The 16,446-nt window shown below is 53.4% G+C and overlaps 5 protein-coding genes across 5 annotated transcripts; 4 read left to right on the top strand and 1 right to left on the bottom strand.

Annotated features, from left to right (window-relative positions):
• Nucleotides 1-343: 343 nt before the first annotated feature.
• Nucleotides 344-2,135, bottom strand: N7462_005521 (uncharacterized protein; the record flags this gene model as incomplete). The annotated part of the gene is made up of 5 exons (XM_057077239.1): nt 344-522; nt 583-709; nt 783-1,430; nt 1,497-1,598; nt 1,761-2,135. 5 exons carry the CDS (start codon nt 2,133-2,135, stop codon nt 344-346), a joined length of 1,431 nt encoding a protein of 476 aa, XP_056932819.1.
• Nucleotides 2,136-3,016: 881 nt separating this feature from the next.
• N7462_005520 (uncharacterized protein) lies at nt 3,017-4,140 on the top strand (the record flags this gene model as incomplete). The annotated part of the gene is made up of 3 exons (XM_057077238.1): nt 3,017-3,082; nt 3,174-3,299; nt 3,394-4,140. 3 exons carry the CDS (start codon nt 3,017-3,019, stop codon nt 4,138-4,140), a joined length of 939 nt encoding a protein of 312 aa, XP_056932818.1.
• A 4,630-nt stretch (nt 4,141-8,770) lies between these two features.
• Nucleotides 8,771-11,381, top strand: N7462_005519 (arrestin family protein; the record flags this gene model as incomplete). Its single annotated transcript, XM_057077237.1, has 3 exons — nt 8,771-9,485; nt 9,566-10,635; nt 10,710-11,381. The coding sequence occupies 3 exons, from the start codon at nt 8,771-8,773 to the stop codon at nt 11,379-11,381; spliced, it is 2,457 nt and encodes an 818-aa protein (XP_056932817.1).
• Nucleotides 11,382-12,626: 1,245 nt separating this feature from the next.
• On the top strand, nt 12,627-13,563 carry N7462_005518 (GNAT family N-acetyltransferase; the record flags this gene model as incomplete). The annotated part of the gene is made up of 3 exons (XM_057077236.1): nt 12,627-12,740; nt 12,902-13,444; nt 13,528-13,563. The coding sequence occupies 3 exons, from the start codon at nt 12,627-12,629 to the stop codon at nt 13,561-13,563; spliced, it is 693 nt and encodes a 230-aa protein (XP_056932816.1).
• A 1,204-nt stretch (nt 13,564-14,767) lies between these two features.
• Nucleotides 14,768-15,445, top strand: N7462_005517 (uncharacterized protein; the record flags this gene model as incomplete). The annotated part of the gene is made up of 1 exon (XM_057077235.1): nt 14,768-15,445. The coding sequence occupies one exon, from the start codon at nt 14,768-14,770 to the stop codon at nt 15,443-15,445; it is 678 nt and encodes a 225-aa protein (XP_056932815.1).
• Nucleotides 15,446-16,446: the final 1,001 nt, after the last annotated feature.

Here is a 16,446-nt window from a genome sequence, read left to right as displayed (position 1 = left end):
AACCTTTAGAAAGGGGCTCCGAACACACTCGAAAAAGGGGGAAGTAAAATAGAAAGATCGAACCAACAAAGTGGATTTGGGGTATTCGGTGCACAACACACAAATTCCATTTCAGGCAAAAGCAGTTTGATCGCTTGGGAATCCACTTAAACGGGCGGCTTAAAAGGAGAAGAAAATAAGAAAGGCAGTGAGAGAGGAGAAGGGGGGACGAGCTGGGGGATGTGTAGGGCGGATGAGTGAAGGGTAGAGGTGAGTGGGTAACAAGGGTTGATAGCCGCAAGACGGTGGCATCCGAAGGTATGTGAGAGGTCACTTCACTCCAAGAAATGAGTCAGAGGAGAATCTACGCCTGGTAGCCTCCATTGAAGTTGTTGTTGGACTGGTCCCAGTTACCAGACGGGGACATGGGTTGGCCACGACCATAGCCGCCAGCATTGCCTTGGGGGTAGCCCGGACCCGGCATGCCGGGTCCGCCAAAGTTGTTGCCTTGTTGGTCCCAGCCTCGGCCAGCGGGAGCAGGACCTACGCCTCTTCGGTCAGTGAGAAAGGATAATTTAGACAATAAAGAAAGTAGATGCCTACCTTGGTTCATGGGGTTAGCGGGCCCACCATACTGGGGGAAAAATCCCGGGGTGTTGTTGAAAGGAGCGTTGCCCTGTTGAGGGGAGAAGTTGTCAAATTGGCCAGTTGGGGGACGGTCCTTTCCCCACTGTAGCAATGGAAAGTTAGTCAATGCCAATATAGTTGACACGATAGGGTCACAAGCGCCCAGACAGACTTACGCTGCATTTGAGTGGGCGGCCATTCACATTGTATCCGTTGAGCTGGCAGATAGCCATGGCAGCATTCTCATGTGAGTCCATCTTGACAAAAGCGAAGCCACGGTCAGCCTGCAGGCGGGTCTCAAGAACATAGCCAAAGTTCTGGAACAGAGGCACCAGGTCATTTTGGGTGGTGTAGGGGGTCAGGTTGCCAACATAGCAGGTGGTCTGCCACTGGGGAGTCTGTTGAACCACCATATCATAGCTCTGGATACCCTGAGTTGGGAAGTGGTGGTGGCCGAACGGGGTGGTGGGAGTCATGCCCATCGCGGCCATGGCCTGCTGCTGAGAGATGGAGGGTTGACCCTTCTGATTAGCCCAGTTGCAACGAATGGCACGAGAGCCCAGCCACTCGCCGTCCATCGAGTTCAGCGCCTTGTCAGCATCCGCGCGGTCACGAAAAGCAACGAATCCATAGCCACGCGAGCGACCAGTCTTCATGTCCCACATCACACGCGCCTCCGAGACCGAGCCGAAAGCGGAGAAGGCCTGGGTCAAGACCTCGTCGTTCACCTCATTGCTCAGGTCACCGACAAAGATATGGAAGTGGTTAGAGGTGTCTTCCTTGTTGGTACTGTTGGATTGGTACGCCCAGTTGACGCGGATTTCCTAGAAGAAGACGAAAAAACCGTATTAGAAGGCCATCATGTAATGTATCGATAGACTCTCTCTCACCGACTGATGAATCCGGCGCCCATTAAGGGTCTGCATGGCCCGTTCAGCCGCACCGGGGTCATCAAATTCCACAAACCCATAGTTATAGCCCTTGCTGTTGAACTATTGTGAAGAAATGTCAGTGAATGTACCCACAGTCAGACGGCAATCGTTGTTTCCAGAAGGAAAACAGGGTATGTTGGCCCCTTACAGAAGCCTATATGAATCGGGGGAGGAATTATCAGAGGAAAAACATTAGGAGGAAGTTTTGATGGAGCAACTCACATTCTTGTCTGGGATAATCTTGACGCTCACCACGTGGCCAGTGGTCTCAAAGATCTGCTTCAGAATATCCTCTGTGACCCGGGGGTCCAGCCCACCCACATAGAGAGCTCGCTTGTTGGGCTCGGGGGCTGCCCGACGCACATAGCCCCCGGCGCTGGTGGGCGACATCATGTTGCCGGACATAGGCGAGGAGATGGCGGTGGGGATCGGGTTGGTGTTCTGGGGGATAACCACTGGAGGCCGCGGAGGAGGAGGCATATGCGACGGGTTACTTTGACCGTTGCCTTGAGCAGCGTCGTACTGCTGGTTCACAGCGCCTGTAGCAGGTTGAGCTGGAAGAGCAGCGGGGTTGGAAGCGGGAGCGTTTTCGGCCATCGTGTATGGGCGCTTCAAATATATCGTTTAAGCAGGTGATCGCAGTCCAGGTAACGAGGTACAGCGACCAGGCGGTATAAAGAAAGGACAAAAAAATACCACAGGAATTTTCAGGATCGACCCAAAGACAGAAAATGCGGGGGATTGCTAGGGACCGGAACGAGAAAGGAATCCGGATGGAATGAAAGGTCCAAGATCACAGGTATAAGGGGGTAGCGCGGGGCGTGGTTCGACAAGCTTCAAGAACCAAACAAAGAGCAACGACCAAACGATGGAGCACGGCAAAAACCAGTCTTCAACTCGTTGTCCGGGGATTTTGGGATGGCGATCTCCGAGAGGCGGATCCAATATCAAGCCGAATGTTGCGGAGGCGATGGTCGAGAAACGTCAAGATCAAAGGTCGAAGATCCGAGAAGTGGAAGGTTTGGGGGTCGTTTGGGGGGTCGACGGGAGAAGAGGATCGAATCAACAAACACAGACTAGGAAAGTGGACCGAACACAAGGAAAAACGAAGCACGTCCCAAGGGCCGAACAGAAACGCGAGGGGAAGGGGAAAAAAAGAGCAGATGCAAGAGGGAAAAAGGACAAGGTTGAAGGTTAAAAGTGCAACAGAGCAAAAGGGAGAAAGACGGCAATTGACCAGTTGAACCCAAGTTGAACACCCCAAAGCACACACGGCCGCCTTGCCTGATTAGGTTTAGCGCGCCCGGTTCATGTGTACGACCACTTCATCCTCAGTACCACTTCCCCATTCCTCGTGCTTCCCCTCTGCGCCTTGTGCTCGTATAATTGAGAGACAAAGGGACAGAGATAGAGACAGAAAGTGTGAGAGACAGACGCGGGCCGACGCAGCTGGAAACGAGTCTTCTTCTTCTAGCGCTATGGCGACCGCCAACTATGCGAACCCCGACTCCCTCGCCGAGCTCTCCGCGGTAGTGGACCGAACGGTAAGGACTTCATATCCCAGCCCCAACAAAAAGAATATGAACTCGGGGTGACCTGGGACCCGGGACCCTTCCCTGCTGATGCATGAAATAGCTGCTCGATACGGGTCGATTGTTCCGCAAAACTGGCTCCGTCCCCGCCAGCGCTCATCTCCAGCGCTCCATGCCCTCCTACTACGAGAGCTTTCAAAATGCACTAGATAACCTCTCAGAACAGATTGTGAGTCTGATTGGATGCCTGGAAACTTTTTGTCGCATTCATCCGCGTCTATTGATGTCTTTCTTCTTTCAACCTCCCCACTGACGTTTCACAGTTCATTGCCAAAGCCTTCCTGGAGAAGGACTACGACGCAATCAAGGCACGCGAGCCGGTGCCGGTGCTGGCGCCCACCACGGACGATGTCACCATGAGCGAACCGGATTCTACGACCATAACGGAGCCGCAACCCCCGCCGACCGAGCAAATCGACCTGGCAACCGCGCCGGTCAAGGTCGAGGCCGCGCCTGATAATGCAGTCGCGGCGGAGCTTCCAGCGCCAACAGAAGCCCCTTTGGCACAACAGCCCAGCAACGAAATACAAGTGAAAGAAGAAAAATCGGCAGGCGGCACAGCATCCGCCGATGCGGCCTTTCCAGGCACCACCGAAGGTCTCAATTTTGATTCGGTTCTCCAGGAGGGTGGTGCACCGAACTCATTCGACCTCAATCTGGACTTTGGCAATGACGATATAGGCAACCAAGCCTTCCTGTCCGGATCGGCCTTTGGGAGTACCGCCCCTGGCGGAGACAGTAAAATGGACGCATCTCTCTCTAACGAGCCTGCGACGACAGCCCCTGCTGGCGGAGGCGCCTTCGACCTCGAACTACAAAAAGCCGACGACAGCAATCCCTTTCCCGACCAAGGCACGGGAATGGAGGATATTATGGCGCCCGGTGAATCCAGTTTTGATGATCTCTTCATGGAGACCGAAAACCTCGGCGATAATGCCGGGGATCTCAATCAGCTGGAGGGAGATAGTTTGATGAATATCAGCGAGCTTGATGACAATTGGTTTACGTGAGCCCTGGCAATCGATTGCAGACGGGGAGAGGGCAATAAGGAGATCAAAATGTATATTACACGATCGAAGCTGGATCTTCCACAGTCATTCCAATAAATGATCCGTAAAATTGCCTTCTATGATCAGTGGCGGGGAAATATTCTCCTATGATCGACACTTGCCGACAATCATCCGCGCTAGGCGTCCCCCAGCAGATCGACCGGTCATCGCTAGTTTGTGGAGTATAGATAGACCTGTTCTTATTTCTTCAGGCATCGGAGACTTGAGTCGCATGCAGCTTTTTCTCTGTCGACTGGTTTTGTTTTTACCCCTGGATCTCTGCGGCCGTCGGACAGTAGCCGACCTTCCCCGCCAATAGCCCGATAAGTTCTCTAAAAGGACCTTTCTGAGACCATCTGGCCATTGTCTTTTATCCCTTCCATCAACGCTTGGCGCTTTTTTGCACGCCATCATTCCAATTTGGCGCTGATCTAGATCCCCCGGCCCCTCACCTTTGACCCCAAACACCACCAGTAGTCAGCTAGTAAACCAAACCGCAAGATTGCCATTATCTTAATCCAAGGTGCTCACTCCGATGCTCACCATGGCAGGCATCTCCTATATGAATTTAGATGTGTCGATCCTACCAGTCTGTGACGAGGGAAATAGCGGCATCACGGCTACGCGACCTATCTATTTCGATCCCACTGAGCCAGTCTCAAATTTTTTTTCTTCTTTTCCTCTGCTTGGACGTGAACACTGCGCCACGCCGCTTTAGTCTTCTCGGCTCGCCTCTGCGCTGCACCTGATGATGTGGACGCTCTCCTGCAGCAAGCCTTTGGTCATGGTCCACAGGGCCTCTCCCATTCATCCTTTCTCCGCTTTCTGTACCCTTCCTTTGGCTCTTGGCTCTTCTGTCTGCCCGCCTATCCAATCGACCCTGTTTCTGTTCTGTGAGCAGTACTTCGATACCTTGGCTTCCCGTCTTCTACCATTTCAGCTACTCGGTCGATCCTAGCCTAGACCTAAGGCGACCTCTACTGTCCCGCACCAAAACCCGTGGGTTGGTCGCACAGCCAGGGCTGTGCAACGCCACAGGGTGACTCCAACTTCCCATTCCATGCGCCCTAGAAACTTGGAACCCTCAAATAGCTGGTCATGGTCCGGGCCCGCAGACAAGATAGAGAGCAACAGGAAAAAGCAAACCCCAAAAACAAAAGAAAAATAGCGAGAACGAAAAAGAAAAGATAAGATAGCGCGTCAGACCATGAGTTGTCTCGTCTCTGACGTAGGAGGTCTTATAGTTTAGTGAGTAGCTACGAACTCAAAAACGAGTTTAAATGACGGTAATGAACCTCCGGTATGTCATAGTCTAAATTTCCCGGGGCAGTTACGTAGGAACCGGCCGTCTCGGTCGCCCTTGGGGCTGCAATCTATAAATACACCTGACAACTAAATGGGTTTTACATCGTGATGACAGGAGGAGGGGGGGGGGAAGGGGGGGGGGGGGGGGCGGAAATCAGGGCAGAACCCCGTCCCGACGATGTCCCTGCAATTTCGCTAGGGCGGAACACGAGCACGGACGTGGATTCCGCGAACGAGGCCAGGCGATTGGGGGAGAAAGGATGGCGAGAGGGAACAACGAAGATCTTGAAACAAATCATCACATCACAACCTGCAAATCGTCCTCGCCCTGGCACCGGGACTGGGAGAGTGGTGGGTTTAGTCCCGATGAGGTCATCGCCAGCTGTCATTGACTGGCACGGACCCGCTTCGGGTCCAGGACCATGGCAGGATCTTTGGAGAAGCGGGATGGGACAACATGGGTCGGGTGTATGTGTGTGTGTGTGAAGCTCGGCATGGTAGTCCTACTCAGATTGGAGGGCTTTGGGGATGCGAGTTTCAGAGTTCAGGACTACGAAGGAGGGGGGACGGGCAGACGACATCGTGACTCCCTCGGGGGGGGGGGGGGGGGGGGGGGGCATGATCGGTGCATGCAGGTTGCAGATCCATTGTACCGCCTATCTTCTCTGTCAGAGTGTCTGCAGGCCCCGATGGTGAGGAGTTTGTACGAGGGGGAAAAGCAGGAGGGAAAAGTGGTTGTCTCTAGGAACCTCGGGGCGTCCAGACGGTACTTTAGAACAGGTAGGACTTCCTCTCCGGCGTTCATGTGCCCGGATGTCCGAACGGGTTCTTCTCCGCGGGGTCACATTTCCGGCCATTCAGTGCCGAGAGAGATTAAGTGTGAAGAATTCAAGGGGTGGAAGTACAGAGTACTTCCGGGTTCAAATCGTTCATCGTTGCGCAGGTTCCAGTCCTGCAGGTGGGCCGTGCAGCAAACTCTGAAAATCAGGCTCCAGAAAAAAAAAGAATGGGGAATACGGGGAACATGATACGATGGGTAGGGCTGAGGTTCTGGCAAATCCACTTTTGAGGCCTTTTTATTTTATCGAGAGTCGAGAGCAAGTGTTTGGGGAGGTGGAAAACGATGGGAAGGATGGGGAGTGTATACGAGTCTATCCCGAGAGGCCCTTGGGACGGTTGGCCCGATCAGTCGACAACCCTCGTGACCTCCAACACGTCGAGGGCCAGATCGCGCAGATCACGCCTTTAAGGTTGGCTGGGCAGAGACCAGCGCCAGAGAAATGACGGCTCGGTGATGTTATGGATATTACGATTTCAGCCAAGACCAGAGCCATGGGCAAGCAAGACGAACCCGTCGTCTACAATGATTGCCCTATTCCGAGTAGGAGTCACGTTGAGGACAATTGGGGAAGTCGGCCGGGGTATAGATGACTACATCCGCGCCAGTACCAACGAAGGTACAAAGTACAGAGCCAACAGGTCTTGCAGGAACAAACACTTGGACGACTAGTCCCAGCGCATCGAAGCCGGTGTGACGACGACCGCATTCTCCTCACATGCGATATACCCCTATGCCGAATAGGCCGCGTTGTCCCCGCATCCAAGCGTTGTCGAGGATCGGCCGATCCTCGACTGGGCTCGACTGGGGCTCGACCGTTGCCTGTGACTCAGGCTCGAAGCCCTCGGGGGGGGGGGGGGGGTCGGTGGCTTGGCCGGAGAGGCTCAAACTGTATTAGAAAGCGTGAGGCCGTGCCGGATTATCCGTTTTAGGGGCGACGGGTGTTTGCTCAATGGAGTGAGGCATTCGTCAGGCTGCTCTGTTTGATCTCTGATCCCGAGGGACCACCCGAGCGATCCGGAAGACTGACGAGTGGGTGCTTTGGGGCTGTTGGAGGGGGGTTCGGAGACGGAGTGCTTGATTGACTGGAGCGAGAACGGATGGCATAGAAAATACCTCTCCCGTAGGCTTATTTGCTGGCTCGGGGAATGTACTATGGACGGTAAAAGAACCAACGGATATAACGACAGGGTTGTTAGAGTTGTTCCGAGTCGATAGATTTGGGTCTCTCGACTTGGGTCCCTAGACTTGGATCTATACTGGATCTATACTGGATCTATACTGGGTCTCTCGCGTCCAGCCAGGCCATGGAGGGAGTCTTGCGCCGACTGTCCGAATTCTGCTCGTTTTGCCTCTGGACATATGGCGCAGCCCGAGAAAAGCCCGGCTTCTGACCTCCGTCTGGTGTTTGGCCCGGATCGCCGGATAGGAACATGGCTCCCGTGGCTCCCCAATCGGCGTCGATATCATGTCATCATCGATCGGCTGGGCCTTGCGAGTGGAGCCCGAGAAAAAGAGAGGGCGAGGGAGAACCCGTTTGGGGGGAATCTGGTTTAAATAATTGGGCTGGTCCAGTGGTCGACGCTCTTTCTGACCCGATTGATGTTCTATACTCCTGAATCCTGTGGTGTACAGTGTACAGAGGACAGAGGACAGCATCGTTTGGACGAAGCGGTCCCGACCCCCAAACCCAGGCCGCCCACATTCGCGCCCACGCCCAAAAGCCCCCCCCAAGCCACCGGGCAGGAAACCGGCACTATCGACTCCGATCTGCATGATGATCAGCGCCGTGCAATGAAGTCAGCGCTCCCGAGAATTCCATCTTTTTTGGATCGTGCTCCTTACTTCTCGACTGGAATCGTGTCTGTACGAAGAATCAAATCCCCGTTGACCTCCTGGTGAGTCTCGTTCCTCTCTACATCGAACTCTTCTCTCTCTTTTGTACTTCCATACTTCCCCCCCCCCGCATACCGCCAAACCGCCCATACATTCTTCATCACCGTCACCCATCACATCCCCCAACACTCCTTGTATACCTCATTCTCTCCACGCGCGTTGGTTTTTCCCACTTTCATTTGGGGCCGGGGGCTCTAAGGAGTCAGACCTCCGCCGTCGCCCTCGATTCTTTTCTACCTTTTTATCCTCGTGTCTCCCATCCTCTCCCTTCCACTACACCTGATGCCTGCACCGTGCAGTTGACGGGTTGAAACACGAGAGCCCTACGAGAGCCGAAAGCAGTGAGCACGACACAACTCCCAAGACACAAGACAGAGAAGACCCCGAAACACTCGGAAGAAGTGCCCGATCTTCGTCTTGGAAACATAGTTGTGATCTCTTGCTGCTTTCACGCGGGCTCGACCTCAAGTGTCCTCGGCGTTGCTCTCTCTCTCTCTCTCTCTCTCTCTCTCTTTTTTCCCACATAATGCGACTCGATCCTTCACGGCAATAATGGCTGCTCACACTCTCCCCGCACAGATTCCGTCACGGTCGGGGTCCGTCAGCGAGACTTCCTCCGACTTTCCTCCCCAATTCTCCTTCGCCAACTTCATCCGCATCCGGCCGCCGCGGCACCGCACGCTCTCTTTGAGCACGACCATCGAACAATTCCCCAAACAATCCCTCGGTCGCCGTTCGTCGCTACTCAAAAAGCTGGCGGGCCCACGGGAGAACGCGAAGCGATTCCTGCGCCTGCGGTCGTCGGGAATCCACCCGCCGACGCCGCCCCCGCAACCACGCCAGCGCCCCAACCCGCGCTGTAGTGGCGCCCGGCCGGTCTCTGAGATCATCATCTCGCCCACCCGGTTGACCCGAGACGATTCTGCCGCACTGGACCAGGCCGACATGCGTTCGGATTCCTCCGCGATGGCTACCACCGATGTTTTACCCCGAATGATCCCCGAACCCTCCTTCACGACCCCCGAGTTGTCCACCCCGTTTCCGCCGCTACGTAATGAGAAGATCGTCGCGACAGGCAGTGGGCTGACAGTGGGGATTGCCTTGACCGAACCGGTTCTGTACCTCCAAGGCTACGACCACCACGATCCGACTACGAAAAAGTCCGCCATCTTGCGAGGACAAATACATCTGAAGGTCACCAAATGTGTCAAGATCAAGAAGATCTCCATCTGCTTCCGGGGACATGCCCAGACAGATTGGCCAGATGGTACGGGAATCCCCTCGTTCTCGCCTGCAACCCCGCATCCCCGCGAGATCAAGCATGAGAGGCTAATAAACGGTGTCTAGGCATCCCCCCTAAAAAGATTCATTTTCACGACAAGAAAGATCTCTTCACGCACGGTGTCATCTATTTCAACCATGGCGATACTGCGCTGATGCAGAACGATTACGGGGCACACTACTACCAACATGCGAAACCGGTCTCCCCAGTCCCGGGTAAGGACGGCGTGACGGCCACAACTCGCGAGCTGTTTTCCAAGAGCGGCTCCAATACCTCTCTAGGCCCGATCTCGGGCAAAGATGCTAAGCGCCTCTCCATCCAAACGACCCGAGGCCATTCGCGGAGTTTCAGCCGGAATGAGCCCCCTGTGACTCCGCAGAATCAAACCCAACGCAACTACCGCATGTTCCCTGTCGGCGATTATCTTTACAGCTTCGAGTTTCCCATCGACGGTTCCCTTCCCGAGACGATCAAAACCGATCTCGGCTTCGTCCGTTACGACCTGGAAGCCATCGTGGAACGATCTGGAGCCTTCCGACCCAATCTCCTCGGCACCATGGAAATCCCCGTAATTCGGACCCCAGCCGAAGGCTCGTTGGAGCAGGTGGAGCCTATCGCCATTTCACGGAACTGGGAGGACCAGCTCCATTACGATATCGTCATCTCAGGCAAATCGTTCCCGCTGGGCTCACAAATTCCGATTGCCTTTAAGTTAACTCCGTTGGCGAAGGTGGAATGTCACCGCATCAAGGTCTATGTCACTGAGAATATCCAGCACTGGACGGCTGACAAGAGCGTACATCGGCTGCAGCCGGCGAAGAAGGTGCTGCTGTTCGAGAAGCGCGCCGAGTCCGCCAGCACCAGCACGTATCCCGGTAGTTCCATGCGCATCACGGCGGGTGGTGGGATCGATTGGGACCTGCGTGCAGCGGCAGCGCGCGGAGAGGAGATTGTCGACCGTACGCGCACCAATTTGCTCGGCAATCTGTCCAACGATTCCTCGGGCGTTGGTCCCACGGAAATGGAGTTCAATGTACAGTTACCGAGTTGTCACGAAATGAGGGGCCGAGATGAGGCACAGCGCTTGCACTTTGATACCACGTACGAAAACATCCAGATCAACCATTGGATCAAGGTAACTAATCCCTACTCCTGATAACTATTTCCAATGTTACGTCACCAAGAATCCTGCTGATACTGATCCTCTAGATCGTCCTCCGTCTTTCCAAGGTTGACGAACGAGATCCGACCAAGCGCCGCCACTTCGAGATCTCCATCGACTCTCCATTCCACATCCTTTCTTGCAAAGCCACACAGGCAAACATCTATCTCCCAGCCTATACCCACCCCGCCACTGACCCTGATCCCCCCGCACAAGAGTTCGAGTGCGGCTGTCCCGGCGCACCCCTCGCATCCCGTGAATACTCGCTCGCTCAATCTAGCTCCGACCGCGAAGACTCCACCTCAAATCTTCATCGGCGTGGCTCCACAAGCCGCGTCGTCTCGCGCAGCTTCACTAACGGCTCGGGTGGCCTGGCCCGGCCGCCACAGGCCCATCTCGCCCATGAACCAAGCGATCGGGAAGTGCCCCGCCCGATGCATCTTCTCCGCACACCCTCATTTGCGCCTCCTGCCTTTGAAGACGTGCCTCCGCCCCCGCCTCTTGTTACTCCCCCACCTGAGTATACCTCAATTGTGGGTGACAACGACCGGGAGGCTGTATTGGAGGACTACTTTTCTCGGTTATCTTACTACGAGGAACAAGATGATGACCGGGGTCTAGGCCGCGTGGACGTTCCTCTGACACCGGGCGGGCGTGTCAACCGGAGTATGGATGTTCCACGAGAGTGGGTACGCATTGAGGACTTCACTGCGTCATGATCTTCTTCCTCCTTCCCCCACCCTTCGAAGGTGTCTTTGTCAATCAGAAACTCATATATTTGTTTTCTATTCAATGATGTCTTGTCAGAAGCCATGAAGTTACGACATTCTCCATTTTGGGAACGGTGTATGGATGGCGAATCTGTTTCCAGCGATCCCCTTCTCTTCCCTATAGATGTTTTTTCCTGCATTCTTCCTCTCCTTTTTGATCTTTATTTTCCCCTTTGACATGGCTTTCCTTTCCTTTTCCATTAATTACTGTTTCATTCTGAATTGGGTTTGTTGGTGTTTTTGGGACTTGTCTATCTCACAGGGGACACTGAACCCCCAGGTCTTGTCTGGATATTCTGGCCTCTAGACTCCTCCCTGTCCATAGTTCATGGGGTTTTCATGTTATCAAGGCAAAAGGCGTGAGGGTGTTGAACGATACTTTTCACTCCTGGTCTTTCACTATCAGGGAAGAAAACGGAGTTTGTTTTGTTTGTGGGAATCCTTCCTTTTGTGCCTACATACATTTTCTTGCACTGTTTCAGCATGATATAATCCCTCAATGAAACTCATTCATACCAGTCTCCTGGAGCTCTCTTATATTTTAGATATTGGATAGGCTAGTTGAATGCCCTGTGCCTTGATCTTGATCCAGCACCTCAGTGTCTCGACCCCACATGATAAGCGACCACCGATAAGCACGCGCGTGCAACTGCCTTCCCCGGTTTAGACTCTCTCCACACCATGACACTGCTATCTGGCTCGGAATGGCACCGGCTGGGTCCCTTCTTCTCTTCCTTCTCTCCGCACCCCGATCTAGAATCGTCTACTTGCGCTTGCGCTCCGCACCTAGTACACCTTATTTGTACCTCACAGCTGCCACTGTTCTTCCTGCCACCTTCTGGTCAGGGTTTTCTGGGCAGCTTCTATAGCTTTATTGGCCACGCAGCCTGGATATATTAACCAAGTAAGCGGCAAGCGGGACTTCACTGAGTTCTCGTCAGTTCTAATGCCGAATTGCAGTTAAGCTGTCCTTCGTCCAGCTAATTCGCGGTTGAACAACATTTATCGTCGCTCTTCATTTGACATATCTGGTATCTTGCCATCCAAACCTTGACCGATATCTCTTTGATCTTCCGGGGATGTAGCTGCAATATCGACTCTTCAGAGATTGACCGCTTTTTAGCTATCATATTCCCCACCTACTACTCTCATCTCTGGAAGCCTTCGTAGCCCTATCTTCCCCGGCTGTCAAGAATGGCGATCGAAATTCTTCCATTAACCGAGGCCGATATTCCAAGTGTGATCCAGGTGATCCAACAAGCCTTCGCCGATGACCCATACTTCAAATGGGTGTTCGATGCTTCCACCGTAAGTAATAAAAATATCATTCTCAGCAGCCTCCTCCCTCTTTGACTTCGCTTAACCTTCTCCGAAGATCCAAGCTAACTTCATTTTCTCTCTGGTAACGCGGCCGACGTGTCTTCGACCCAAGCCCGTTACTTGCCCTGAGAGAACCCGATTTCCTGTAGTTCAGCCAAGAAAGAAACTATTCCTCTCTCGCTGCGCGCTGCCGCTGGGGCATAAATAACGCACTCTTTCAAGTCGCCAAAGAAACATCCTCCAGCTCCAGCTCCAGTCCGACGCCCATTCTCGGCGTCTCCTGCTGGCTGGCCCCGCACCCGCCTTCCCAGCCCGAGTCCTGGTACTCCTGGTTTCAGTCCTGGGTGCTCACCTTCAATCAGATTGCCACCAACATCCGGTACCGCGGCCGCGGCGGGCTCCGCACCAACCGGTACTGGATCTGGAAAGCGCAGCAGCAGGCGGCGCAGGCGCAGATCTGGGACGACCCGCGCGGATACTACTTCTGCAACATTGTTGCGGTGAGTCCAGAGGCACAGGGCAAGGGCGTGGGCCGGATGTTGTTTGAGGCTGTGACGAACCGGGCAGATGCGGAGGGTATGAAGTGTTATCTGGAGAGCTCGAAGAAGGTCCCGAATGTGGGGATTTATGAGCGCATGGGGTTTGAGATGCGGAGGGAGATGGAGTGCAAGGACGGGGATGATGCCATTATGGTACGTTTGGGGCTATGCCATTCCAATAAGCTCCTGCTTCTTTGCTTCCTTACTGACTGTGTTGGGGCTGGGTGCGGATGTAGCTTTACTGCATGGTGCGAAATCCGAAGACCGAGTAATCAGGGCTGTGTACGCCTGTTTCGGTTCTAATGAAGTCTTTTGATCTGAAAGTCTCGTTTTTCCTTTTTTTCTCCCCATGCTCCCAGCGGAATTACATTCATGTTTCTTTGGGGGGAGGTTCTGCATCTTCTTCAGTCATTAGCCGATTGCTCATTCTCGCATATTTCGAGATTTTTTTTACATGTGGTCTATTTTATCGTACCCATACTATTTTTTGAGACGCTCCATTGTCCACAAGTCCATCATGTCTTTCTTATTCATCATGTCATAAGTGCCCCTTTCTACTAACAGATCTTGTTGCTTGGTCCTCTCTATGGGCCATCGGATCTAAACAGATTCTCATCTCCGATCCAGTTGAATTCCAAACTAGCCTCGTCGCCCTCTGTCCTATACCCCATTCCCTCCTCGCATATATCGCTCATACCCACAACCGGGGCAAGGCAGCGAATGGTGATATAGATTTCGTCGCCACTGGCGTCTATGCTCCAATAGCCTCAAGCCGCCGTACCGCGTTTGTACCGAACTAGCACTACATCTGACGTGTCATAAAGTAGTAGACGATGTTGAACGGCCCGTGTACCGCGCGGAGGGTAGCCTGCATGTGCATAATGCTGACATCGATCGAGATGGGGATAGCCCACTTTTCAAGGTTCTGACGGCCAAGCCGCTGGCACTTGATATCTAGCGGGCTGGCGTTGTAACTGTTATTAGCGCGCTTGGGCCCTAGAATTTCGCTCCCGCGCTGTTTCAGTCTCGGTCCGATTTGAATGTGAGAGGCACTCGGTTTGCCGCTTGCATTTAAGGTTTTGTTTTGTTTTGTCGGGTCGGGGCAGATCCGTTCTGTTGTACATCCTCTACATCAGAGGAACGTTTCAATATCTTTAGGCTTCTAGTCAGGGGGGAAGGCATACACGGCCTCCTATTTAATTTGGGCTTGGACTTGAAATCCAGTGCGTGATATCCGTGGCGTGAAATTCAAGGGTCAGATAACTACTTCCTCGGCTTCTCTTATTTCACGGGGTCAAGGCCAACTCTCGCTGAAGCTGAACGCTGAACCACCTATAACAATCGTTTGGAAGCCTCGGAAATAGATCCTTGTAGGCTGCTAGAGTTGTGAGTCGCCAGTGTTCGCCACCTAGAGCCATTTTGATATCCCTGTTAATAAGTATCAAATCAGAGAACAGGTCTCTTCTCATAATACTGATGTTATTCATTATACTTCACAAGGGTCGCGACGCTTGGTCCGTGATTCGGGCATCAATCACCCGGCACTTGCCATTGAGACGCGACTCCGAAATCATAATTCCCGCAACGACAGCGACAACTGAGAAGACTCATGACCAGACTGATGCCCAAAGCACATCGGCACCACCAGTCCTTGATATCCACGATCTTTCTTCCTCCCTGCCAGCCAAACGGGATATGCCCTACTGCAGCGACACGGACCGGATAGTCGAGCAGCTAGCGCAGCTAGCTGCCACGGCCAGTCTCGCGAGCTCCAATCCCACAGTTCAGCACAACCGATCATCATCGATTTATACCTCAAACTCCCTGAACACGAGACCCGCTGGTGGCGAGAACGAGACTGATGCGGAGCGCGAAGAGGAGTCGTTCCATTATCTGGGGAGTTTGATCACCATCCCTTCCCGTCTCCCCCAGCATTCACCCGGGCACAGTCCCGCCTCGTCGACCACTGAGCACCCAGGAAGCCAGTCACCTGGTGGAAAGAGAGCGTCATCAAGGCTCAGTTTCCGTCTTACCGAGATCCCCAAACTTCCTTTCCACTCCAAGATATCGCGCAAGCCGTGTCCTCGCTATACTCCCCTCCCTCCCGTGTACAATCAGAAGCCAATCACCATGCGGCCAGAAGTACGCTTTTGACCCATTGCTGTGGGCGTCCGGCTAATGATCCTGCTCGCCACGGCGTTATAAGAAATCCTGTGTATACTCTTTTCTATCCACCCTCCATAATATATCTCCTACACTTGGTATCTCCGTATACATGGTATACTTGGATTATCCTGGTCACATACCTTGCTCAGACAGTGTGATGTGTGAGATCCAACATGTAGAATACGCGGCCTTTTCCCCCGCCCTCTCCTCTTGGATTTCCTCTTACAGCTTTCATATCCGTGGCTCTTGGTCCCCTTCCCCCGAGGACCCACGGTAAGGCCTCTTTCACCAATACCAACCGTACGCGCAAGATCGGCGCCAGAACCCTGCATGAACCAACCTCCCCGCCATTTAGAAGTCAACCACCAAGTGGAAAGAGATCGTCGGGTCTGTCTCGGTCGGAACTAAATCCCTGCCAGAGATGGGGGATCCCGGTTGCTTGCGGTCCCCTCCTCTCCTCCTCTTAGTGGGCACTAAGGGGGAGGGGGTGGGGGCCTTTCTTTTAACCGGCTGGTTAAAACTTGCGTATTAGCGAGATCCAGGATGCAGGATTCACATCCCTCCATCGAATGGAATAGATGCCGAAGCTAATTGGAGCCTTCCGCCGGTCCTAGATCAGGGTTTGTGCTGGTAGTCATTGCCTCATTTTTGCCTTTTTGCTGTTTGATTTTGTTTTCTTTATTTTTCTCTTTTTCTTCATTTCTCTCTTTTTCTTCATTTCTCTCTTTTTCTCATAGGCACGCAACAAGAACCACTTCCCCCCACCCGGAACTCGGTTCGTGGGGGAGGGGGAATAAATGTGATGTACTTTTTTGGTGTTGGGGATAAGTAGTAACCGGACCTATGAACGTGCAGCAATCCGGCTAAGCTATGGGGGCAAACGAGGATCACGTCCGTGCTGGCCAAGGCATTTCAAATCCTGCTCGGGTACATTATCGACGGCTGCTAAGAACGGTACGGAGCAGGCGGCGCCAAGGGTCAGAACCACC

The sequence above is a fragment of the Penicillium macrosclerotiorum genome (assembly GCF_028827735.1).
Source record: "Penicillium macrosclerotiorum strain IBT 26536 chromosome Unknown utg000006l_segment0_segment0, whole genome shotgun sequence".
In the NCBI taxonomy this organism is placed as follows: domain Eukaryota; kingdom Fungi; phylum Ascomycota; class Eurotiomycetes; order Eurotiales; family Aspergillaceae; genus Penicillium; species Penicillium macrosclerotiorum.
The sequence above is the reverse complement of the archived record's forward strand: the minus strand, read 5'-3'. Positions and strand labels throughout refer to the sequence as shown.